Consider the following 26,159-nt stretch of genomic DNA (forward strand, 5'->3'; position numbering starts at 1 on the left):
TCCTAAATTTGAGATATTTATTTTGCAGTATCTTTTTTAAAAGCCATTATGTAAAACAAAATCTCTATTTGTGACCTTTTCCTTTACCTTTTACATTATCATTATTACTAATGTGAAATATTTTTTTTCAGGGACAGGATAATGACTGTATCTCAAATATTGAAACTTCCACTGTTCAGTCATTTGCTTATCAATTAAACCTCATAAATTTTCTTTTTTATTCATTTGAGAAAATTTGTCTGCAGCAATATATTTTTATCTTCCCAATTTTTTTTTTTTAAGATTTATTTATTTATTTGAGAGAGGGAGAGACAGAGTATAAGCAGGGGAAGAGGCAGAGGGAGAGGGAGAAGCAGACTCCCCACTGAGCCGGGAGCCCGCCGTGGGGCTTGATCCCAGGACCTGGACATCCTGACCTGAGCCGAAGGCAGATGCTTAACCATCTGAGTCATCCAGGCACCGCCCCCCCCCTTTTTTTTTTACTTTATTGAGCTAATGATACATATTTGCTCAGGAGAAGCAATGATTGTAAGTGTTCACCAATGTCTGGCATGCTCTGATATGTGAGGAATGGGATATTTATATAGTACCTCCCCACAAAACTTACTAATTATAAAGAGGAAAAGTGTGTCTTTACTGTGGAAAAGTATGGTCAAAGTGAAAATCTCCTGTGAGGAAACAAACTGAAATTGAGGTGGGAAGAACACAAAATCATTTCTGTGATATTCCTGCCAAAGATGCACCACCTGAATCTAATCATGACGAGATGTCTGGCAAACCCACATTGAGGGAGCTTCTACAAAATAACTGGCATGTAATCTTCAAAATCATCAAGGCCATGAAAGTCAAGGAAAAACTAAGAAACTGTTCTAGATTAAAGGAAACCAGAGACATGGCAACTAAGTACAATGTATAATTCTGAACGGGATCCTTCTGCTCTAACGAATATGATTGGGATAATTGGCAAAACTTACATGGCATCTGAGAGTTAGATGGTAGTGATGTATTACTGACTTCTAAATGGTTCAGGAAAAGAAAATTCTTTGTTCTGTACTTAGAACTGTGCTGTGAGTTTGAGATTGGTTTTTAAGAAGGGGCAGGGAGGGTGAGGAAAGATGTAGGCTCTGGAATCTCATGCCTGGGTTAGAATCATGACCCTACCACTTAATTATTACTTTCCTTGTGTCTCAGTTCGTCATCTGTAAAATTAAAATAAAAAATGGTACCCGACAACCTTGCGTGAGGTTTAAGTGAGTAAATGCATATAAAGTGCAAAGAGTAGTACATGCAGTAGATATTAGCTATTACTTGGGTTTATTTCTGGGATAAGTGGACACGAATGGGTGTATCAGTGAACAGTGTTTAGGATCTTGGATTATTTATTGTTTGTGGTGCTAAAGTGACCTTGATACTGATGGAAACATTTCAGCTTAGAAATATGAAGTGAACAGTGTGCTACAAGTCTGTACATTGAAATAAATGTAGATACTAACTTTTTTATTTGAGTAGTTATAGAGTTTAAAAACCAACAGTAGCTGTTTTATTTGAGTTTGATATTCCAGTGACTGTTCAAAGGCTCTTCAGCCTTGTACCAACAGGAAACAAAACCTAGCTTGTTTGTTTTATTCCTAAGTTCCATCCGTCCTTTCACTTTGGAGTCCTGCTCTTGCCTCCACATTATTGGTCCCTGGGAACCAAAGAACTTCAACACAGAAGCAGTAATTGTGGGAGTATCTTTGGAGTCAAATAGTCCCAATTTTGAATTCTGACTCTCCACTTACTTTTGACCTTGGACAAGAAACTAATCTATCTCCAAGCCTCTGCTTTCTCACCCTGTAAGCTGGAGATAACGGTAGTACCTCCTTCACGACGTTGTTGACGGCACGTAAAGTGCGTCTCCCACAGTATGTGCCGTAAAACTGGTAGCTTGCTCCACGTCCCGCACTCCCATTGCCCATGCGCTTGCTCCCAGAAAGTCAGTCAAAGGGATAGGCAGATGGACGTCCGTAAGTTCCACTATCTTATTTGTGGGGAGGGGAGAATCTATGACTTATCTCATTAGTTTTTTCTCATTTCTAGTGAAATAAGGGCTGTCATTTTCAGCTCAAGCCCCGTACTCTTACAGAAGGGGTGGGAGAAATGGCATCCTAATGCGGCAAAGCCTAATCACGACCACAGCATTTTTGACATTTCCCAGTACTTTATAGCTATCGTGCTATCCTTTACTCTCTTTTACCTTTTAAAAATGAATTATTTTAGTATTAATTAGAACAAAATACAGCTATTAGGATGGGAACAAAAAGTCTCTAAATATAAATTTCCTGTTTTATTTTAATATATTCCTAGAAATAAAAACATAGAATGTATGTAAATGATTCAAGTAACTGTTTTCATGGAGAAATTCACATTCTGCCCAATTTCAAGGAAAAGATTCAAGGTGTTCGGTAAAAAACGGTGAAAAATGTCATCTCTTCCTTCCCTGAAAGTTATAATTTTGTGGACTATTTTAGAGGATCGAATGTCACAGGCCACCAAAAGGGCACAAGGCCCTAAGCCACCAGCTGGGCCCAAGCAGATCCTCATTTCAGTGTAAGACTCCTTGGCTGTGGTGTAGACCCTGGCTACTCCGGCAGTCTGTGAGGGTTTTTGTTGTTGTTGTTTAGTTGTGGTTTCTAACCTGGACAGCACTTTCACTGCAGCGCAAACTTTACTCAGCCTCTGTGTGAATGGGCGCTATTCAAGGCTTCCCATGGCCTTGTATTTAATGGACCACAAATCCTCTGGCTCGGTGCTGCCTGTGAGTCTTGTTGAACTTGACTATAAGGAGAAGGCTGCACCCAACTGCTTGTCCAGCTCTCAGGGCACCAGACCTGCAATCAAGAGAAGTTTTAAAGAGGTGCTTAGCAGAAATTAACTTTAAAAAATTTTTTCACACCTCTTACCTATAAGGTACTTTCTAAGCCCTGATTCTAAGCTACCATTCATTTTTATTACTCTGTGTATTTTAATGCTGCTGTGATCATTTCTTGTTGGGTGAATATGGGTTTTGGAGGCAGACACCTGAATTGAGTCCCAGGTCTCTCACGTATTGGCTATATAATCTTGGGCAGGTTACCTTATTAATTCATTCAATAGGTATTTATTGAATGTCTGTGTGTGCCAGGCCTGGGGATATACCAGGGTGGATGAGATAGTCAGTTTACCCAAAGGAAGCTTGGTGGCAATCTAGTAAATGAGAGATTTCTTCCCAGAGCCTTGTGACCTAGTAGAGTACACCAAGTGTTATTGTTATCTGAGGATTAAATTGCCTAGAATAATCTGTGTGTAATTTATCCCAAGCATCCCTCTCTTCATTCAGTAGGTGCTATCCTATTAATTAATATCATGTGAATAAAACTATAAAAAATTGAATTATGTTTTCCTGTTGACACACATAATTTGGGAGATGCCACTGTCATAGTAATCTTTCCCCTTTACTACCTCTGTTAGTGGCTTGCTTATTATTTATTTATTTATTTATTTATTTATTTATTTATTAATTATTTTTTTAAAGCAATCTCTACCCCCAACATTGGGCTAGAAGTCACTACCAAGAATCGCACACTCCACTGACTGAGCCCGCCAGGCGCCTCAGTGATTATTTTAAATATTTGGATGGCAGTATTTGTGATTATGAGAACTAATAGGTTTGAACTTAGGCAGCCAATCCTGAGATCTATTCTCTTGTGGAAATTCTGTGAAAGATGAACACAGGCAGTCTATGTCCCACCACCTGTCACTTCTAATTCTCCCATGGTTTGGTTTCCTGTACCTTGACTTCAGTGTTGATTTTGGAAAAATAAAAGAGATGTTCCTAAAAATTTTGCACTTGATTTCTGAACCATCATGTTGCAACAATATGGTTTTAGATTTTGATTGTTTTTTTCTTTATTTTTAAAAAAGTCATTTCTCCTGCCAAAATCCATGCTGCATTTCACTTTGCTACACCCCAGCCCCCACCCCAATTTGCCCTTAAGGTAGTATCTGTTTCTCTATAAAGTGTTTCATCATTTTTTTCCAACTTGCTTATTTTTACTGGCTTCTCCCATCTGCTATCGAATCTTTACTTTTGGCTTCACCTCTTCATGTTATGTAAAAGCCAACTGAATGACCTTTTACCTTTTTATCTTTTCCAACTTATTCTCAGGCAAATATTCTAAATTTTGCACCCATTGGACCACTTTCATTAGCTAATAGGACTTTGATACACCAAGTACTAAACAAATTGGGTATTACGTGAAGACATTCTTTTTTTTTTTTTTCCTAAAGAGATTCTTTTTCAATAAAAAATATCCTTATATACTAGCCGAGTAAAACCACAGAAAATTATGGAAGATTAATCTGAGAGCAGTTCTTTTAGAGTGGCAAAGTCTATTAAAATCAGGACTGCAAGTTGAGAAAAGCACTGAGCATTAAGGGAACACTCATTCATGTTTGGTTGATTTATTCCCTGCGCAGACTGCTGGTGGTAGTAGGAGGTGTAATTCACAGCGCTAACTCTTAGCCAGTGGCACCGCTTGAGTGGTGGTGTGAGTCTCGTGTGTCTGTGGAGTGTAATGATGCCTGTATTCCAGCACTCAATTTTTCTACCCCTTTGCTTCAACACTAAATTGCTTTTTTAAAATGTGAACAAAAGAGGTCTGTATATAAAAATTATTGTATGAGATAATTTTAACAGAGTTTTCAGTGTGATCAAAATATTATTTTTTTAAATGGCCCTAATTTTCTACATTCATATTTTTAAATCTTCAGTTATCATTTGAGTACAAAAGTCTTTGTGGGTGGTGGTGTTTTTTTATTCCTGGTGGTATTGTCTAATTCTAAGGTGGCCAGCTTACATCTTGCTGCAAACTTGATCAATTATGGCGTTATTTTATACTTCTTTTTTATTTCAATCACATATCATCAAACTACTGGTGTTAGTAATCATTTCTGAAAAGCTCCTGGCTTGATTTTCTCCCCCTCCCCAACAACCCCTATGCCCTACCCCCATTCTACTTTTCTCTTTTCTCTTCCTTTTTTTTCCCAGCACCTGTCTCCTGCCACATGCCCATCAAACCTAATTGCAGCTTTGGGAGGGCTTTGGTAAGGCAGTTCCTTGGCCCTGATGTCCCTCAAGGATTTAATTCAGGTGGGATGTGCGTGTGGCCCTCGAGCCATGTCAGTGACTGCTACAGCTCCCAGATTCTAAGGGCTGGTCACCCCAGGCCCTAAAGTTGTTTCAAGTCTAGGGAAGTTTAGTCTCAGGGTAGATATGGCAGGAATAATACAATTTGGGTCATTTTGTCAATGGAAATTAACCTCCAGTTCTTCTGCTAATTTTATATAAAAATCTGTGACATGCAGACTATTTTTAGTCTCCCTCAAATTATAGTGCTTTAAAAACAATTTTCATGAGTGTTAATTTTTTTCTTTTACAACTGAGTAATATTACTGTCATTGAATTACTAATTATATATTTTTTTAACAGCACTTCTTTGATACCATTTAAACATTGGCCTTGTGTCTAAATCTTAGAGAAATTAAAGGTGAAATATGAGAACCCACAAGGCACCCAACATAGGACTCTGGGGTTCATTAAATGTGGGTTAAATTTTTTTCTTGAAATGAGAAACACAACTATAATGTAGTAAGTCATCTGCCTTCTTAAAATTCTGTTATTCTTAAAATACAGTACTTTTTTTTTCCAGACTTAAAAAGAGATCTGTGCTCTTACACATTTTAGGAAATAAATCACCCTTAATCTAAAAATCTGTTGATTAACGCTTATTATCATTTAAGGTATTTGCTTCCTATCTTGTTTCTTTTCATTTTTTAAAATATTTTAAACATACAGAAAAACACAAGGACACTTTGTATATGGAACACCTATATAATGATACCCAGATTTAAAACGTTAATGTTTGCCATATTTTTTCTAGTTTTTGTCCTTGGCCTTGTTTATATGCATATGTATGTGCATATATTGAAACATAATTGAGATATTATGTATACAGTTTTATATTCTATCTTCATTTAACATTTTAAGTATTTTTCCATGTCATTAAAAAAGTTTTAATGCTTTCTTGCAACACTAAATTTGTTCTAGTATATGGACAGATTTTTTGTTTTTAAATGGTGATAATTCTATTCCTACTTAATTAATTTTACATTATGCTTCCAGCTCTTTTGACTTTATATATCACATACTTTATGTGACTTAAAACACTACTTTTCAAAAAACTGCAGGTTGCAACTCATTAGTGCAAAATCAATTTATCAGGTTGTACTCAGCATTCAAAAAAATTAGAAAAGATCAGAGTATTTCTAGTGGTTTTGGCAAAAACAGTGCACATTGTAGGCAATCCTTATGTTTCACTTGTCTGTATATAAAGTTTAAAAAATTGTGTCTAGGAGTTGCAGTCACTGTCCTAAAGCATTATTAGGAATCTTATCAATCAACCCACCTCATGTATGTTAGATTTGACATTTATCTTTGATGCTTACATTTTTTTGGATTGACTTATTGGAATTGGATATATTTAAAGTGGGATAATAAAATAGTAAAGCTCTATCTCTCTAGGTGTTAGCATTGGAGGGAGTTCTTCTCGTGGGAGTCTGAGCAGTACTGATTCTTTGGCATTCAGTTTTATTTCGAGGTGCTTTGAGCGGACTGAAGGGCGATGGTCCCTTCTTTGTCGGTGGTAAAGTCTTTCCTCAATATTTGACTATAAATGTACCAGAAGATTGTGATTTGGCTCATGGCATAAGTTAGAATTCTGAACTCTTGAGCATACATCTCAAAAGTTTTCTCTCGTGCCCCAGTTCTGCCATCCTACCTCAACTCTCCATCTGGAACTAATCCCTACCTTCTGTTCAGAGTGAGGACAGCCTTCTCTCACGGGCAGTGATGCAATTCATTCACTTCTCCTAAATGAGGACACAAAACACATAAAACACTCCAGTATATGGAGTTCTCTCTATTTAAAACTTAAGGAGTAGGTCCTTTAATGTGGTATAATTCTCATATACGGTAACTTTCCAGGGTGGCATTAAAATCTCAGCATGTTTTTTAGAGTATGTTGGGGCTTTTCTCCTGTGTGGCTGTCACTTTTAAAGAATATACTCTGATTTAGGAAGAGGGACTCAAGACGCAGAGCTGACTGGCTGAATGTAGCAAATGGAGAACAGAAGAGATGAGAAAAGTCGAGAATAGTAGTGGGGCTCTTTGGGTGGGATGTGTGAGATGGAGAATCTGCTGTTCTACTTCTTGAAGCTATTTATTCTCTCACCTTGCATTTTTTTTAGAGACCTGTTCTATGTCAGTTACTCTGGTAGGTGCAGGGCATCCAAAGATGACAAGCCTGAGTACCTTCAAGGTTTTCACAGGCTTATTGAGGTGTAGTACCTGCAAACCAGTAATTAAATAGCAAAGCCATAAAGCATGAGCGAGCTTAGCTTTGGGGTCCAAATTACGCACTTCCATTACTAGTTGACTAGTGTGACTAGTAATTATTTAACTTTTCTCAGCCTTTTTTCTAATTTTCCTCATCTGTAAAGAGATATTACCAATTACCTTGCATGGGTTTTGTGAGATTTCGAGCATATGCCTGGAAGGCATTGCATGCCTGGCATTATAGCATGTTGTAGTTGTCGTTTGTCTGTGTCGTTGCTATCATTTTTATTATTCTGTGTTTTAAGTGGGAAACTAGAGGTTTATAATAAGTACCATAAAAGCCCATGGAAGGAGCAGCTACTGGCCCTAGTTTCTGTACACTGTGCTGTTGTAGTTCTCGGCCTCCATTGTGCATGCATGTTCACGTTTCTTTCTGGGTATCTGCAGAGACCCCTTTTATTTGTTTGTGGACCCACTGTGTTCCTTCATGGTGGTTACTCATCCTTCCTCCGTCCCCGAAGTAAAGGGATTCTGCAAGATTCCTTTTCTCTTCTCATCCCTGCCCTTCCCTCTTTTCTCTTTTTTTTCTCTCCTCAAAAACTCATCCATCAAGTCCTACTAATTCAGCCATCACCTCTTTGAAGATGCCTCCCAAATCTGTAGCCACAGCATTTCCAGCTACCTGCTGGGCATCTCCATCTGGAAGTCTTTCTTGCATTCAAAGTTAACATGTCCAAAACTGAGCTCATTAATTCCCCATTAACTCTCTTTTTTCTTCCAGTCCCCATGAATGCTAGCATCACTACCTCCAGGAAACAGGTTTGAACCTCACATTCAGCCCTTATCTTTCCTTCGCTGCATGAGGGTCTCCCATCATGCAGTCAGCTGGCCAGACTAGCCTGTTCCGCCTCCGTGCTGTGGCCATCATTCAGCTCTTCTTTGCCGTCACTGCTGCCACTGCCCTAATTTAGGCCCTCATTATCTCCCACCTGGACTATTGGAAGAAGCTACTCCTAACTAATCTTCCCTGTCCTTTCCTTCGCACCCAATATGCTACTGCCAGAGTTACAATATTAGGCCCAGAGTAACAGTTTTAGTCTTTAGCTCTGATCACATTACTCCCTTGCTGACAAACCATCCCTGCCTTCAGATTGCCTGCAGAATAAAGGCCCACCTCCAAACCTGACTCTCAAGGCCCTTCATTCTTTAAGTTGTCTTTTTTCTGGGCTTGTTCACCTTCACATATTGCCCAATGGGTAGCCCCCACAGCTCCTGAACCTGCTCCTCATTCTTCCACTTTCTTATCATGCATAACCTGTCTCTTTCTCCTCAGATGCCCCTCTTTCCATTCCATTAACCCCATTCCAGGCCTACCTCCATTCTCTGCTCAGGGAAGCCTGACCAGCTCTCGGGCTCAGTCTTGAGTGCTACCTCTACTGTCGGGAGCACCTCTCGCAAGAAGCACTTTTCTTTCTTCCTCTTTGTACTGATAGCTTTTTGTTACTCTACTACCTTTCGTATCTGTTGCTTGTATTATCCAATTTAAACATGTGTGAACCTATTATTATAACTCTTTTATTATGTCACTTATTTCTTTGTATACCTCTCATGTTTGGTACATATGTGTTGAAGAAATGGAATTTGAGAGGCTATATGGAAAGGTGCCAGGGGTGCTTGGGTGGCTCAGGCTGTTAAGTGTCTGACTCTTGACTTTGGCTCAGGTCATGATCTCTGAGTCGTGGGATCAAGCCCCACGTCAGGCTCTGTGCTGGGCCTGGAGGCTGCTTAAGATTGTCTCTCTTCCCCGCCCCTTCTGCCCCTTTCCCCCTCAAAAAACACACACACACACAAAAATGGGGGGGCATAGCTGTGATTTGAGGATTTGAAATACAGGATTAGAAGGAAGGTAGTAGCTGTGGAAAGATACGATGATGCAGTGAGAAATGCAGTTAGCCATAAAACCATAATGTGAGAAGGATATAGAGTTGGGTTGCACAAAGTTTCACCTATTCAATCCTTATGTCCATCATGAAATTATGTAGCTATTAGAATATTAGTGTGTGTTTGCTGTTTCCATCTGTTGTAGATCTCGAGCAGAATTTTGGAGGGGTCCAAGTTCTACCCTGCCCCAAAATTCAACTACAGACTTTTCAGGATGATACTTTTTAAAATTAGTGCTATATCCATATTAGCTAATTTTCCAGGACTACATAGTATCCACCATCTATCTAAATTGAATTGCAATATTACTTTAGATTTGGTACCTCTCTAGCTTGTCCACCACGCTACCCCCATATTTCTCATGACCAGTGCAAGAGCCTCCTAACACTTCTCCTCATACCCACTTTGTTTTCCTCCTTCCCCTCCACTCAAGTCGTTTTTCCACTGATGACAGGATTTTTTGTTTTTTGGGTTTTTTTAACTATCTGATTATGTCACCAGCTGCTTAATAAAAACTGCAGTGGCTTCACATTGCTCTTTGGATAAAGAGCAAAAGTCTTCACATGGCCTGTTCGACCTTTGTGGTCTAGTCCTCTCTGTCTCCAGCCTCACTTCGTACAGGGCTCTCAGCCTTACATATGCCTGGTTCTGTGCTGCGGATATACTCCTCTTGTCTGTTCCCTTCCCACTATCCCCTTTTACATCTCTTCTTCCTTTGGGTATCATCTCAGTCATCACTTCCTCAAGGAAGCCTCTGACTTTCCTCGCTCAGTCAGTTGCCCTATTATAAACCCTCCCAGTACCATCTTTTTTCCTTTGTGGCATTTATTGCCATTGTGATTTTACATTTCTCTGTGATGCTTTCATTATTTCCAGTCTCTTCCACTAGCCTGCAAGCTCCACAAGCCCCATGCCTGGTTTTGCTCACCATTGCGTCTGTGCGTGGCACAGTGCCTGATTTATGGAAGGTGTTCAGTCTGAATTAGTTGCATGAAGGAATGATGAAGTTTTAGTTGACATGAGCTAAAAGGAACACAATTCTGTAGAACTTCAGTGAGAAAGATTTCAAGGTATTAATAATACTTTCATTCATGACACTATAATTTTGATGACAATAAAGGATTCTTCCAGTTTTTAGACCTATTAGACATATTGTAGAGCATTAGATAATTAAATAAGTGAGGTGAGATCCTAAAGAATCACAGAGTAAGAAAAATACTTCAGATGTCAAATAGTCCAGGCTTCTCTCTAATGTGTATGTCAGAGGCTGTGCAGCTTCCCGAACATCTCTGTTAACAGGGGACTCAGCATCACCAGAGGCTACTTTGTTTTTTAATTTCTTCATGTTAGTCAAAATTGGCCTGCTCTTTTTTCATATTTTCTATCCAGTTGTGTCAGTTTCTGCAGCAATTCTATCTCCTACCCACACGGAGCCCTTTCAGACGAATAGACCGCTCTCATGCATTCCTCTAGCTTTCGTTCTCCCAACTCTTCCCCTCACACGCTGTGCTCCTGCCATGTTGGTTCTGAAAATAGCTGTGTCCTCCTTTCTTTCCTCCAAACCTTCACCCATATAGTTTCTTCTTTGGAACACCTTATTTTTCCCTTTACTTCCCCTCCCAGCTTTAGCTCCCCTGGCTACTTCCTCCTCATCCTTAAGGTCTCAGGGAGGTCTCTTTCACCCCTCTTTGCCCCCAGTTATGTTAGTGGCCCCTACTCTGTGCTCCCACAGCCCTTGTTCATCCCCTAAAGTAGCTCATGCCACATTTTATTGGGATTTTTAATCCAGACTGTATTATCCACAAGAAGGGAGACCACAGCTCACCAGTGCTCATCGCCATGTCGTCCACTGTTGTTTACACCATGCCCAATGTGCAGTAAGCATTCACTGCATCTTTTCCTGGATAAATTTGAGAACACCAACTCAACTATTCTCTAAGCTCGCATCAGAGCTTTTTCTACAGGCATGCACGTGACAGTTGAGGATTTCACCAACTTCTAGACGTGCTCTGGCTCACCAGGGTCCCTCCTGAAGAGAGGCGCTGAGAAGAACTCATGCTGTTTTAGGCAAAGTACAACCTGGACTAAATGAAACAGAGTGTCTCTGTAATATAGAATCCTAGGGACTTTTTTATGCTCAGAAGCAAAATTTCTTATTCTCTTTTGGTTGTGAGCTAATTTTTGAGCTGTGGACATTATCGGTTTATCTTGGTACTGGTTTTTTGTTTTTTTTTTTTTAAGCGTGTTAATGAAGTAAATTTGAAGAAGTGGTGTTTGGAAGCAGTTTTTTAATTTACTTAAGCTGTTAATCTCTTCTCTGGGTTGTTAACCACTGTCAGAAGTTGGGCTTTTCTGACTGTTCTCTTGGTTTCTGTCAGCTAGTCCACTACGGTTTCACTTCCTGACCTTTTCAGAATGTGTTCTCCAAAGTGGCAAGTGTTTCAGTGATGTATGATGATGTTTGCAGGGGGTCGGGGTGTGTGGGAAGAATTCCTCAACTTTTGTTGTTTTGGGAGGTAGAAAAGGAAATTTATCTCCTTTATAAAGGAGATTATGTATGCCGGTAGAGTGGGCTAGACTTTGAGAGATAGGAGGAGAAATGGACTAGAAGAAAGAAAACAGTATGAATTGAGAAAGAAGATAGGTGGCAAAAAAGTAATAAGGACAGAGAATGTAATTTTCTGATTATGTGATCACCTACCACGTGCTTCCACAATGTTATATACTTTACTCTTGTTACGTTCATAAAATGACTATGGAAAGTAGACGTTGTTAACCTCATTTTATAGCGGAGGTAACAGTCTCCCAAGTCATACAGCTAGCGAATGGGAGAAGGATTTCTTTTAAACCTCTTTCTAAAGCTGCACTCTTCTAATTTGACTTATTAGCAACTAGTTTTGTACATGACATGAAGCAGATTGGATAGTCACTATAGCATAATGGTTAAGAGTGTTTATAGATTCTAGAGCCAGTTGGCCTGGGTTCAAATCTTGGCTTCGTCAAGGCTCTACTGTCTACCAGCTGTGAGCAAGTTGCTTAACTTCTCTGTCTGTGTGCTTCATTCTCTTCATTCATCTGCAAAATCAGGGTAATTGTGGTACTTTCCTCTTAGAGTTGTGAATTGATTTAGTTAATACATAGTAAATCCTTAGAACAGTTCCTGGCATATATGAAACACTATGTAAGTATTTGTTGCTGTTCTTCTCCTTCTCCTTCTCAGTTTGTGTGTGTGTCTCCTGTGAAAGGTCCCATCTCTGAGAACTTTGAGGAAGGTGTCCAAACTATTGCCAGAGCTGTTTCATCAGCATGATGTAGTCAGACTTTTCTCGAGTTTCTCGCCCTCTTGGGGTTCTTACTGTGTCATCATATCCTTCATCCCTAACTGGTCTCAACCCCCAAAAAACAAGCACACGTGCACACACACAGCCTCACCTTCCTCTTTTCCCTTTCTCAAGTTAAGAGCCAATTCAGACCTTCTCCTTAATATTATTATCTAAAAAGGGAAGAATAAAGATTCACCTTAGGTCATACATTAATAAGGATCTAGCAGCATAAGTTAAAATTTGTAATTCAAAACAGAAAACTTAGGAAGTGCTCCTGCTCCCACTTTACATTTACTTGTTATAAAATAAGGTGCTTCCCAGCCTTCCTTCCGTTCAGGTCTACTGGATTTAAGTAGAAAGCTCCATGACAATGAGAAGCTTTGGCTATTTCTGATGATTGTTTGTTTCTGTTGTGATATAACTTAATTACTATAAATTAGCTTCTTTTTCCTAGGAAATTAGAACTTCTTTTTAAAAATTACTAACCCCTCAAACTTGCTGACGATCACTTACTGGATTGAGGGGAAAATATAATTAGAGAAAGAGCTATATCTGTTTCTTTGCAGAGAGCCTGAAGATCTGTCTTATTTTGAAACCAGTAAGGGTACAAAGGGGCCCTTTTTAAAATTTCTGTTTGGAGGGATGAGGGGCAAAGATTTTTCTTAAGTAATGAACTAACTCAGTAATTTTGGCTATGTTAACTTAGTTAATTTAAATTAATTCATTGTTCAAAATTTACCAAGGAGGACTTAATAATTTAATGAAGTATAATACAATTTTAATACTTTTTTCACTACATTCAAGAACTATATTTGTGTGTTATTTATGTATGCATAATGTCTATTTGATTAGTGCTCATGAGCATTGTTCTAATATTTATTATATTGCCCATAGTTTTCTTTCCTCCTTTCTTTCTTTCATTCATTTGTTCATTTGCTCGTCCATCCATCCTTCCTCTCTTTCTTTCTTATGATGCCATTTAGTTCTTATATGACAACCATTTGCAATACTCTGAGGGAAAAAAAACAATGTATTCCTGGCCTTAGTTATAGTAGAAATTATGAAAATTCAATACTCCTTGCAAAAATAAAATGACATGCAAAGTTAAAGCCATATTGTTGTCTAGAATGATAATGCTTTCCATAAATAATAGGAAATGGCAAGACTTGCTGATGGCATACATTTACATTTTACTTATCAGATAAATTTTTAAGTCCTTTGGATTTGTCACTTTAATTCTCTGAGCATCTTCTCTACCTGTGAAGACAGAAATCATTTTTTACCACTCTCCCTTACCACCATCTTCACCAAATAATATCACTTCATCCAAGCCATACAATTTGTATTTCAGTTGCTGTTAGCTACCACAGAGCAATTTAAAACTGTGGGTTGAGCAGACGGTTGAGAGTGTGAGGTGTAGGGTCGAGGAAAATCCAGAAAGAGGGGGAAGCCAGATAATTAGGCCTCACAATTGGAGACTGTCACTTTTAAAACCAGCCATGGGTTTCTCTAGTTGTTTCTGGAACTCATTGCTTTTTCCTGTTAGCTCCTTCTTCCCCCACCTGTTTCTTTCCCCAAGTCCCATTCTCTGATTTTGGAAGTCTGGGTGAATAGTAACTTGATATGGCTGATTCTGTGAGAGTATATTAATCCTCTTCTTTCTTTGTTGGCAGGGGGCTTGTACGTGATAGCTGGCATAACCTCCAGTTGAGGGGCTTGGTGGTGCTACTTATTTCTAAAGCAGCTGGGCCCAGCAGCATGAATACTTCATGTCAGAACTATGACGTGGTCGGTGGGATCTATTCATGGTAAGAAGAACTTAGTCTTTTGATATCGCTTTCTAAATTGTGTTTCCTTTTACTGAACAGTGGTCAGTGGAGATCACTATTTAGTTCTTTGTCATTCTCAGATTCACGGATAGATTAACATATTTTGTAAGGTTAAAAATGTATTTTTATTGTTTTTTTTTTTTTTAAGTTTACTTATTTATTTATTTAGCAATCTCTACACCCAATGTGGGGCTTGAACTCATGACCCCAAGACCAAGAGTCACACACTCTTCCTACTGAGCCAGTCAAGCACACCCCTCTTTTTTAAATGTATTTTTATTGTTCTTAACAAGTCTAATAGACTGAGCAGCTCCATGCATAACTGGTAAATTTCCCTATACATTTGAAAACTTTCATTTCTATTCTGGCCGTTTAAAATTTTCTATTCATGACTACCCCTCCTTCGCCATCATGGTATTTCTCTTTAGAGACTTAGTCCGGGATTTATGATTTTTAAACCTACTCAGAATGATACCTAACTATAAAATAATGTTGCAACTATCATTTTAGGAGAAGTAGTGTACTTCAGTGCTGTATCATTTCATTATGCTTATTTTTATGGTGAAGAGGTTTTTACTAAACTTACTAGAATAAGAAATTTTTTCTCCTACACACTTAGATTAAAAAACAAATATGTGAGTGTGAGTCATTTTTGCTTCATATAAAACAAACTTAAAATTTTCAGTTTTTTATTTTTTAAAAAATCACTGCATAAAAAATCACTGCATATCTTTTGGGGCGCCTGGGTGGCTCAGTCGTTAAGCATCTGCCTTCAGCTCAGGTCATGATCCCGGGGTCCTGGGATCGAGCCCCGCATCGGGCTCCCTGCTCAGCGGGAAGCCTGCATCTCCCTCTCCCACTCCCCCTGCTTCTGTTCCCTCCCTCGCTGTGTCTCTCTCTGTCAAGTAAATAAATAGAGTCTTAAAAAAAAAAAAAAATCACTGCATATTTTTTAGTAATAGTGTATCAATAACTTTATTTAACTTAGTATTGATTGTGCTGGACATTTCTCTAGAGCCTCTATATAGCCTCTGCAGGTGGACTTTGGCATGTGAAATTAAAACCACTCTAAAAACCTGGGTGACAAGGAAATTTTCCTCACAAAAGGAAACATTTCTAGGAAGTTTGACTTATGGCTACTGTATCTTATGGATTTACTTTAAAAATCAATCCATACCTTAGTTTTTTTTATTCCTACTAGTCTTATCCATACATTTTTTCTTATATAATATTTAGAGATGACTACTGCTTACCAGCTACGAAGTCTAATGATCCTTCCTCATTTACAAGCAAGCAAAATTATTACTGTCATGGCTACAAATGACCCCTCCTCCAGCCAGGATAATTTTGCAGACCTTTTACCATTTATCCATGTAAGTATCTTCACCAGAAAGGAAACCTTGGTATCGTTTTCAGCCCCTACTCACTGTGAAATAATTTATATTTGTTTAGTGTTTTGTAGGTTACTGATCATTTTTATTACAGTTACCTCATTTGATCCTTACAAAAATGTTACAGGTTAAGAGTTGTCGTTACACATATTTTACTCTTGAGCAAACTGAGATTCAAAAATCTTGAGATTTTTTTCAAGGTGGCACAGCTAGCAAATGAGACAAGTTGAGGGTCCAACTACAGTTTTTTTCCTTCCAGATTTCATATGTTTTTTTCTTGATTCCATTCTGCTTTTCTAGTCTGATTCAAGGAACTTATTTCACATAGGTTAGACTATCCATTAAATTAGTATGCCAAAAAGGGTCTTCTTCTTGTAAGCATGTCTTTGAAAAACTTCTGAGTGGAAAGTAAGTTGGCAAACCTTTTATACATCTACATCCTTCCCCCAACCTGTTTGAATTAGAGCTCAAAACTTTACCTTATGGTTTTGTAGAGAGCCCTTGATTGAGTTTAGTTGCGTTAACTAGAGAAAATACATAAAGATCTGTAATGAATACCAATAACCTTGTTAATCCCTGGAAAGCAAACGGACCCCATAGCACCTTGTATCCCATGTATCTTTGTTTCCTTTAGGAACTCTGTTGATTTTCAGTCTGCCGACTTTGACCCTATTTGATTGGTCAGGCCTCTGCTCTTGCAATTGGGTGACCATACATACCTCTAATGAATACCAGCTATGTTTTATTATCTCTCATCCTAAAGTAAAAATAACCCTTCGGAAGTACTATTTGATGCATGGGTGTTCCATGAATATTTGCATAAATGAATTATCCCTATTTTGCAGAAAAAGAAGATAATACTGAGATTAAGAATTGTCTAAAATCTTCTAGATGGAAAGTCATAGAGTTGGTATTTAAATCCCGCTTTTACTTTTTTTTTTTTAAGATTTTATTTATTTATTTGATAGAGAGAGATAGCGAGAGCAGGAACGCAAGCAGGGGGAGTGGGAGAGGGAGAAGCAGGCTTCCCCGCCAAGCGGGGAGCCTGATGTGGAGCTCGATCCCGGGACCCTGGGATCATGACCTGAGCCGAAGGCAGACGCTTAACGACTGAGCCACCCAGGCACCCCATAAATTCCGCTTTTACTTTAAAGTGTGCCCCCTTTCTACTAGGCAGGTCGTGATATCTGTATGTGCACAATGCACTGTGATGTGATCTTGTGTTTTGAATTTCTTACCTAGCCACTAAAAAACATTTGCATCACCTTCTGATCCTTTACAGGAATATAACACATTTGACAGATGATTATTGTAACATGAACAATTGTAAAAGAACTTTACAAAAGAGTAGGTGGTACATTGTGAATATAAAAACTTTATAAATAATATAAATGGGTTTCATACCCAAGTGTATAGAATCCATAATTATGTTTAGCAAATAATCCTGGTGTGTTGTTCCAGGGTATTTTCTATAATCAAACTTAATCTAGTAAGTCATTGGTGATGCTTGGGTGTTTTACACACTTGTTAATGTGAAAATGTAATTTGGCACAGCACTATGAGAAATCATTAATTTGTTTCTCTACCCCTGAAGTCATTTGTTTGGTTCTTGCTTCCTTAATTGTTCAAGTGTAACTTTTGCTGGAGGCTTGTATCTATAATGCCACAGTGAATTATTTAACATTTGAGGGAAGTACTGACTTGGGAGATTTTTAATTCACCTCCAAACTGCTGGGATTTACAATTGTTTGTGTTTTTCTCCCATAAACTTGACTTTGAGATCAGATAATGGGACCTGAGTAAATTACCTAAGGGACCAAAAGTGAGTTAGATGACCTCTATTTGTTTGGCCTAAGGATATAACTGATGGATATAACCTGTGGATATGTTTAGGAAACTTACCATTTAATGGCCAAGAGAGGCAGAAGTGAGGCTAAAATGTAATAACTACATTTTGAAAAACAGGAAAGAGAGCTACATTTATAAAATTCACTATAAACATCTACTGTAGCCTTTTGCCAACAAGGCTGTGGACTTTAGTTTTATTCCACCAATCCTGACTTAAAAAATTGGTTGCAAAAGTGATCAATCAAACAAGTATTACTATAATGTTGTATGGTGACAGATGGTGACTCTACCTACCATGGTGTGCACTGAGTAACGTATGGAATTGTCACATCACTGTTGTACACCTGAAACTAAAATAACATTATATGTCAACTATACTTCCATAATAAAAAATTAATTTTTAAAACTATTACTAAATTGCCAGGTATCCCTAGCCACTCCTGAGAACATAAATATATAACTTCCTATTATCTTAATGATAGAATATTTATATTTTATGTACCAAAAAATCATTACAATATATAAAACATGACATTACAAAGTACAGACTTCTCTAATGTAACATAATTATTAAGTTTAAAGAAATTTAGGTGAATTTTCTTTACTAATGCTTCAGCTTTCTTGGTTGTTTTAGCAAGAATTGATCCAATTATTTCTCGTCTACCTAACTGTTACAAACAGACCACATGTTTTCATTCTACCTTCATTGCCTGAAATTTCCCAACATCCTTTGTTAACTCTGGTAGAAGAGATTGAAACAAGTTTGCCAAACACATTTTCTTTTCCCCCTACCTATTCAGCTAGACTACCTTGCCCAGCTTTGTATATATTTATAGCACACCAGTGCCTTGGACAGAGTATTCTTTTAAATCTTTGCATGACTGAACTTCCGTAGAACATAAATGTAGTAGGCCAAAATAAACATTAGAACCATACATTTTACAGTATGTGACTTTTAGAGTAGTTTAACAGGGACTGTATCTCCACAGTGACTGTACCTTATTATGTCCTTTGCAACTTCTAATTCAGGACATGAGCTGTAAAGCAGACTCTAAAGTACTCTTCATGGAACATGAAAAAGTCTCAAATTTTTGGGTTAGTTATCATGTAAAATAAGATGTAAAGTGACATTTCAGAGAAGAAAAGTATTAATGGAATATCATTAAAAAATACAAAAAATAACACACATAGTGCTGCAGAATACTAATTTTTTCATTTTTTATCTTATTTTTAGTTTTATTTATTTGAGAGAGAGAGAGTGGGGGAGGGGCAGGGGGAGAAGGAGAGAGAGAATCCTCAAGCAGACTCCCTGCTGAGCGCAGAGCCCGACATGGACCCTCAGCCAGGACTCTGAGATCATGACCTCAGCCAGAATCATTAGAGCCAGCTTCCTAACTGACTGAGCCACCTAGGCACCCCTAAAATTTTTTAAATCCCATCAAAAGTTGTTTTTTTTTTAAGATTTTATTTATTTATTAGACAGAGAGAGACACAGAGAGAGAGGGAACACAAGCAGGGGGAGTGGGAGAGGGAGAAGCAGGCTTCCCGCTGAGCAGGGAGCCCGATGCGGGGCTCGATCCCAGGACCCCGGGAGCATGACCTGAGCCGAAGGCAGACGCTTAACGACTGAGCCACCCAGGCGCCCCATCATCAAAAGTTTATTTTGTTTTCCCTTCATATTTTGACCTATTCCTTCTTTCACTGCATTTTATTTACTCACCTCTGTTACCCGCAGTTCCCATTCTGGCGTCTATATGGCTTGAAGTTTTACTGATAGGTTTTTAGACTGTTCTGAGTTTATGTTGCCTTCAACTCCATTTCCAGAGGGAGGAGAATGAGCTGCTCCTGGGGAACTAGTGTAGTGACAGTATTCCTTCTGGGTGAAGGTGAGCTGATGAATAAGAATAAAATTATGGACTGATCATTTTCTGTATTTATTTGTAATACTGATAACAGAAGACTGTGTACTTTGTGTGCTATGAAACATAGTTCAGATGATCTATTTTCTCCATGTTACCCCAGCGTTCAGCATATTCCTAACACATAGATGGCAGTCAATGACTATATGATCATGGCTGATTAATAATAATAATTTTAAATTATCATTTTTAAAGTTTTTATTATTATTTCATCTTCAAGCAAGGAAGACCTTCCTAAAAGGTTCCAAAACTCTGAAACTATAAACAAAAAACACATCTGACTGCACAAAAGATAATTCTTCAGTGGGAAAAAATTACCATAAAGTCAAAAGAAAATGCCAGAGTTACAAAAATATTTGCAACATACAAGCCAAAGGGCCAATTTTTAATAAACAAATCAGTTGAAGATCTTATAAATCCAGAAGATGATAAAACAACACAAACATGGACTAAAGAAATGAACAGGCTGTTCAGTGAAGAAGAATCGTAGATGGTTAGTAAACAGCAGGGGAAAAAAGCTGGAATTCATCATAATGGACAAATTAAAACAAAATCACTGTTCTCCCCTGTCAGATTGGCAAAGATTAAAAAGTTTGATACCCAATGTTTGTGAGTGTGTAAGGAAGTAAGCACTTGAATGCTTTGTTAGTAGGGACATTAATTGATACAGTTACTTAGAAAATAATTTGGTACTAGCAGTTATAAACAGACCACATATTTTCGTTCTACCTTTGTTGCCTGAAATTTCCCAGCACCTCTTATTTAACTGATAAAAGAGATTGGAACAAGTTTGCCAACCACATTTTGTTTTCTTCCTGACTATTCAGCTAGACTACATTGCCCAGCTTTGGGTAGCTATATCATTTTTAGCTATAAATTTTATTTTAAAGCAGCCACCCTTTGATTTAGCAAAATTGCTGATGCGTTAACATAAATGCTCAAAGATGTATGTATAAGAATGCTTTTTGTAGCATAGTTTGAAAGAACAACAGCAACCCCCAAAAAGGGAAACAATCAAAGCATCCACCAATAGAGCCCATGTTGTTACTGATGCAAGGGAGTATCAAATCAGTGTTTAAAAGGATTAAGGAGGTCTGTTTGTCTGATCTGGAAAGATCTCAAAAAAATCAAGAAAAAAAGCAAGATGCAGAAACATATTACAGTTTGATCCCATTGGGGCTTGAGTGAGTGGACAGTGAATTTTTCTATGCATGGAAAATGCTTTAAAAGAGACACAAAGAGTTAATTGTGGTCACCCCTGGGGAGGGGCAACTGGTGGGGGGACATGGGACGAGAGACTTCGTTCATTTTATGTCCTCTTCAGTGGTCTGAATTCTTTTTAACTGTATATATGTTTTACTTGCACACTTCATAAAAACTGGTAAAAGCTGGTAGTTAGCTTAGTCCTGCTATTAGAATGAGGACCCTAGAGTCCCTGGGCTGACCTGAACTTTTATCTTTTGCCCTTTTTGACAAGATCAAGTAGCCTGTGAAAATGCATAAAGTATAGATTTTTTTTAATAAAGAAAGCAGGAGTGAAGCAAAATGATTTACTTTCTTAGGTTTATCATCCATGTTAAAATGGACACCATCGGGGCGCCTAGGTGGCTCAGTTGGTTAACCATCTGACTCTTGGTTTTGGCTCAGGTCATGTTTTCACAGTCGTGGGATTGAGCTCCGCGTTGGACTCTGCATTCAGCATGCAGTCTGCTTCAGATTCTCTCTTCCTCTTCCTTCTGCTCACTCTCTCTCTCCCTCTCAAATAAAGAAACAAAATCTTAAAATGGACACCATCAATTTCTTGGTACCTATGCTAATTCTTTTTTTAACTCTGTATTATTTAGTTGATTAAGGTTAAATTAATGATTATATCCTAAGGTCATTGTTGGGCTTTAAGAACTAATCGCCAAAAAAAGCATTATAAACATAACTGTAAGGTAAATCTAGAAAACATCTTGATAAAATGACTCATGTTAACAGTGCTTTCTCCTCTAAGAGAAAGTTTGTCAGGCTTGGGACGCTGTTACAGAAGTGGTAGCAGAATATTTGGAGGTCTAAATGAAATCTTAATTTAAGGAGAAAGGTAGAAAATTTTAAAATGGTAAAAGAAGAGAGTTTTGTTGTTTACAAATCTTTAAATTTAGGGAATTAATCTTGGTCTCAGCTGAAATATTGTAGTTCATAATTTATCATTTTAATGTGGTACAAATTAATTTCTGATGACTTCTAAGTCATGGTAACAGTAGACTATCAATCTCCACCTTCATACGGCACGTTAGAATCTGCCTAGTACTTAAAAGTGCGTAACAAAATTAAGAAACCATATTTACCTTGGAGATTGACCAAATCAAAAAATACCTTAAGAAATGAGGCTTGGAGCACCTGGGTAGCTCAGTTGGTTAAGCATCCAATTTGTGATTTCAACTCAGGTCATGATCTCACGGGTCCTGAGATCGAGCTCCACCTCCGGCTCCTCTCCGGAGGAGTCTGCTTGAGATTCTCTCCCTCTGGCCCTTCCTTCACTCATGCTCGCTCTTTCCCTCTCTCTCTCAAATAAATAAATAAATCTTTAAAAAAAAGAAAAGAGGCCTGGGGCGCCTGGGTGGCTCAGTCGTTAAGCGTCTGCCTTCGGCTCAGGTCATGATCCCAGGGTCCTGGGATCGAGCCCCGCATCGGGCTTCCTGCTCGGCGGGAGGCCTGCCTCTCCCTCTCCCACTCCCCCTGCTTGTGTTCCCTCTCTCGCTGTGTCTCTCTCTGTCAAATAAATAAATAAAATCTTTTAAAAAATAAAAAAAAATTAAAAAAAATTAAAAAATAAAAAAAAAATAAAAAAAAGAAAAGAGGCCTAAGTAGAAACATGTTGATTATATTTATTTAGGGCTCAATTATATTATTGTGAAATAATTAATATTGAAATATATAGCAGTAAATATAGTTTGTTTTTTTTTAAGATGACGTATATAAATGCTAGAAAAGAGTCTGCAAGAAACCTCACCCTCCTGATGATGACAGTAGTTGGAAGAAGTAGGGAGGGGGTAGGTTTGGGAACAGCTATAGGGAAATCGTCAAAGGGGACTTTTTTTATAAAGAGAATCTGTTCATATTGTATGATTAAAATTAACTAGAAAATTAAAAGAAAGTTATATTTCACGCTTATAAAGCAATAAAAACCTATTTAAAGTGTATCTTTTTGTACTACAAGAACCTTGAAAGTGAGAAGTGCTTATTGACAGTGATTTAAGGTGATTATGCCAAATAATTGAATTTAGAGTAGACTTTTGAAGATAATTTCCTAAAGATATCTCAGCTCCCTTTCAGAGAGATTTCAAGAGATGAAAGCATGTGCACTTTGATTACATATTCCTATTGACTGTATTCTACTTACAACAATAAAAATAAGCTCCAGATACAAATCTAGCAATATTACTAATTCATTACAACCAGTACTTATTTTCTTCATTAACTTTTTATTGTTATTTTCAACTTACACAGCATGCACAAATGCAGCAATTATATGTTGAACAAGAAAGGGGAAGGCTCTTTATGTTCAGCATACTGTACATCACAAGTCATTACTTCACCAGAGCTGTTAGAAAAACACAAAATAAGAACAGCCTCTTACAAAACAAGTATAATTAACCACAAAAAGTAGGTGGGCTCAGCTACTAATCTACTCAGCTGAGAGTTCGTTTATTGTATATAAATATCTTGCTATAGATTAGCCCGCCTGACTACATCACAGCAAAAAACACACTGCATAAATTGTTTTGGTATTGGTGAAAAAGTTTAAATCTTTTCCTTAAAGAAGGGCTGTGTTGACTAGCAAGAAGCCATAGTCGAAGGTAATGTCCAGTGTCTAATTCTGCATTTTATTTTTTATTTTTTTAAATATTTTATTTATTTGAGAGAGACACAGAGAGAGTGCTACTAGGGCGGGGGGGGGGGGTGCAGAGGGAGAGTTCTGGAGAAGCAGACTCCCCACTGAGTAGGGAGCCCGACTTGGGATTCGATCTCAAGACCCTGAGATCATGACCTGAGCCAAAGGCAGACACTTAACCGACTGAGCCACCCAGGCTCCCCTAATTCTGCATTTCAAACAGGGCTTAATTCTTGACATTTGGCATAACAAAATGTTAGCTTTATACGTAGAAGGCTTGCAGTCACTTAAAATGTTTAATGACAGAGTTTGCTTAATAGCTTCATCCTTCCTGTTGATCCTTTGAACCCAGATTCAAGGCACTCCCACCAGTGGACAGTGTGGTGTAATAGAGACATGGGTATAAGGGCTAGAGATCTGGGTTCTTGTCACGAATGTATAACTGATTGGCTGTTTGACCTAAGCAAGTCCCTAATCACTGTGTGTGATTACTTATCTATAAGATGGTGATAATAATGGGCTTCAGGTCGGGGAGCTCAACTAACAGGACACATATTCAGCTAGGTTCAAGTAGCATGTGGTACAATATAGCACATCCTGACTACCTCCTCTCTGCAAGGCACAGAGCCGAGCATGCGAATATTAATAAGAAATAGTCTCTGGCCTCTAGTGACAAGGTAAAAAAAACAATTTATGCATCTGATAGCCTTTTGACACTGTTGATGCAATTTCATTTCTAGAACTCTGTTTCTGGAACTTAACTTTTAGAGCTATAACCATATTCACTATTGGGTCCACAATCCTTCCATATTTAATTAAATTAAATTTGTTTAATTAAAGACAGATAATCCTTAGCATCTCTCGCATAAGATGCTACTAGAGAACTGGCCTGAGGAACTTCCTTCTCCACTATGCTCTTGTACTTTTCTCACTCTTGGATTGTAGCTGGGTGATGGTGATAAGAGAGGAAAAGAGAGCAGATCCTCAAGTTGGTTCTCTCTAATCCTGGCATCCTTCCTCCCTGTAGTTACTGGTATCTTGGGTCTTCATTTTCTTTTATTAAGATTCCCCCATTCCCTCCTCCTTTCCTCAAGTTTTTAAGTTTGTAAGTGGAGTAAAATATCCTTAATTCTTTAATGGGGTCTCATTCCCTGAAGGATTAAATACAAATTTCTTACAACAATTCCTAGCAGCCCTAGAGTAGAAGTGGAGAAGGTAAAAGCATGATCATGGTTTTTCTTTGTCCACCAAGAAAAGGGCATATGCAAAGGAATGCTTGACCTAATAAACTATTTAGGTGTGGGACTCCTGGCTGGCTCAGTTGGAGGAGCATGTGATTCTTGGTCTCAGGGTCGTGAGTTCAAGCCCTACGGGGATAGAGATTACTCAATAAATAAATAAACTTAAAAAATAAATTATTTAGGTTTGATGAGGAAGGAGGTGAGGCTGAGGGAGTCCAAAATTAGGGAGAAAATAGTGATCAAGGTCTGGAGGTCTTGATGATTCATATTCTGGGTTGGAGTAGTAATGCAGTGAGAGAGCTCAGAGGTTAGAGGGTTGCAGATAGAAAGTAGGAGATTCGAACTGAACATTTTAGAAGTAGAACAGTTCTGAATGTTAAGTTTCAGTTGTGCCTGAGAGTTAGGTTAATGGAATATAGTGGAGATTGAATTGAGTAGATTGAGAAACTACACGACAGGCAGTTCATGTGATTGAAGTCATCCAGGAGAACAACAGAACTGAACGAGATGCCAAAGACTCTGATGAAAGCAGTGTAACAGAGGGGAGTGGTGGTGGAAAGTAGTTCAGAGGATCAATGGGTGTCTCAAGATGATGAAGAGATAATGAGAGCACTAGTCCCACCTCTCAACTCCTCAGCCTGTGGCTTACAGGTAGTGAAGTATATCCACTCACAAAGATATGGGGCTTTCAGTACTCCAGGAAAAGCCATGGCTCTATTACAGCCAGAACCTAGAGGAAATGTTCTGTGAGTTTTTAGAACACTTAACACACTGTTTTGTGATGACTAATTTATGTGTATGTTTTCCCCCGGACAGTACCTTCTAGAAGTAAGGGCCTATGTTTTAGTCATCTTCCAACCCAGCATGTCTCCCACCACTGAGCCTTCTGTTATATTTTGTATCTTTGAGACACTTCTTGTATGTCTTGCAATAATTTGTGTACCTATCTTATCCTTCTACTAGATTTGTTCATTCACTCATTGAGTAATTCATTTAACAACCATTTGTTGAGCACCTGCTATGTGCAGAGTGTGATAAATACAGAAAACAGTAATTATTACTATAGCTAACACCTATTATGTTTTTTATATGTCTGGTACCAGTTCCATGTGCTTTATATGTTAATTTATTTAATCCTTATGACATTAGTTAAGAAAAAATTGCTTTTCTTGGGAAACAGGCTTATAGAAATTTAATAACTTGATCAAGTTTATAGTGTAAGTGAATGGCAGAATTAGGATTGAAACCCCATTTGACCATAGAACCCATGCTCTTTCCATTACTGTACATGGCCTCTGGATTAGGGTGCCCTAAATATACTTTCTTACCCATCTTGACATCCTCAGCACTAAACGCAGATTTTTATGTTCTATGTT

General features: G+C 38.1%; 1 protein-coding gene across 4 annotated transcripts in view; it reads left to right on the forward strand.

The window, feature by feature from the left end:
- PDSS2 (decaprenyl diphosphate synthase subunit 2) overlaps positions 1 to 26,159 on the forward strand; it is a 267,579-nt gene that overhangs the window by 82,749 nt on the left and 158,671 nt on the right. For all 4 annotated transcript variants that reach the window (XM_078054921.1, XM_078054920.1, XM_036078922.2 and 1 more), the window contains exon 2: positions 14,352 to 14,486. In XM_078054921.1, coding sequence (XP_077911047.1) covers positions 14,352 to 14,486 — 135 coding nt within the window. The remainder of the gene's footprint in view (positions 1 to 14,351; positions 14,487 to 26,159) is intronic.

Source organism: Halichoerus grypus, chromosome 9, assembly GCF_964656455.1.
Source record: "Halichoerus grypus chromosome 9, mHalGry1.hap1.1, whole genome shotgun sequence".
NCBI classification, from domain to species: Eukaryota; Metazoa; Chordata; class Mammalia; order Carnivora; family Phocidae; genus Halichoerus; species Halichoerus grypus.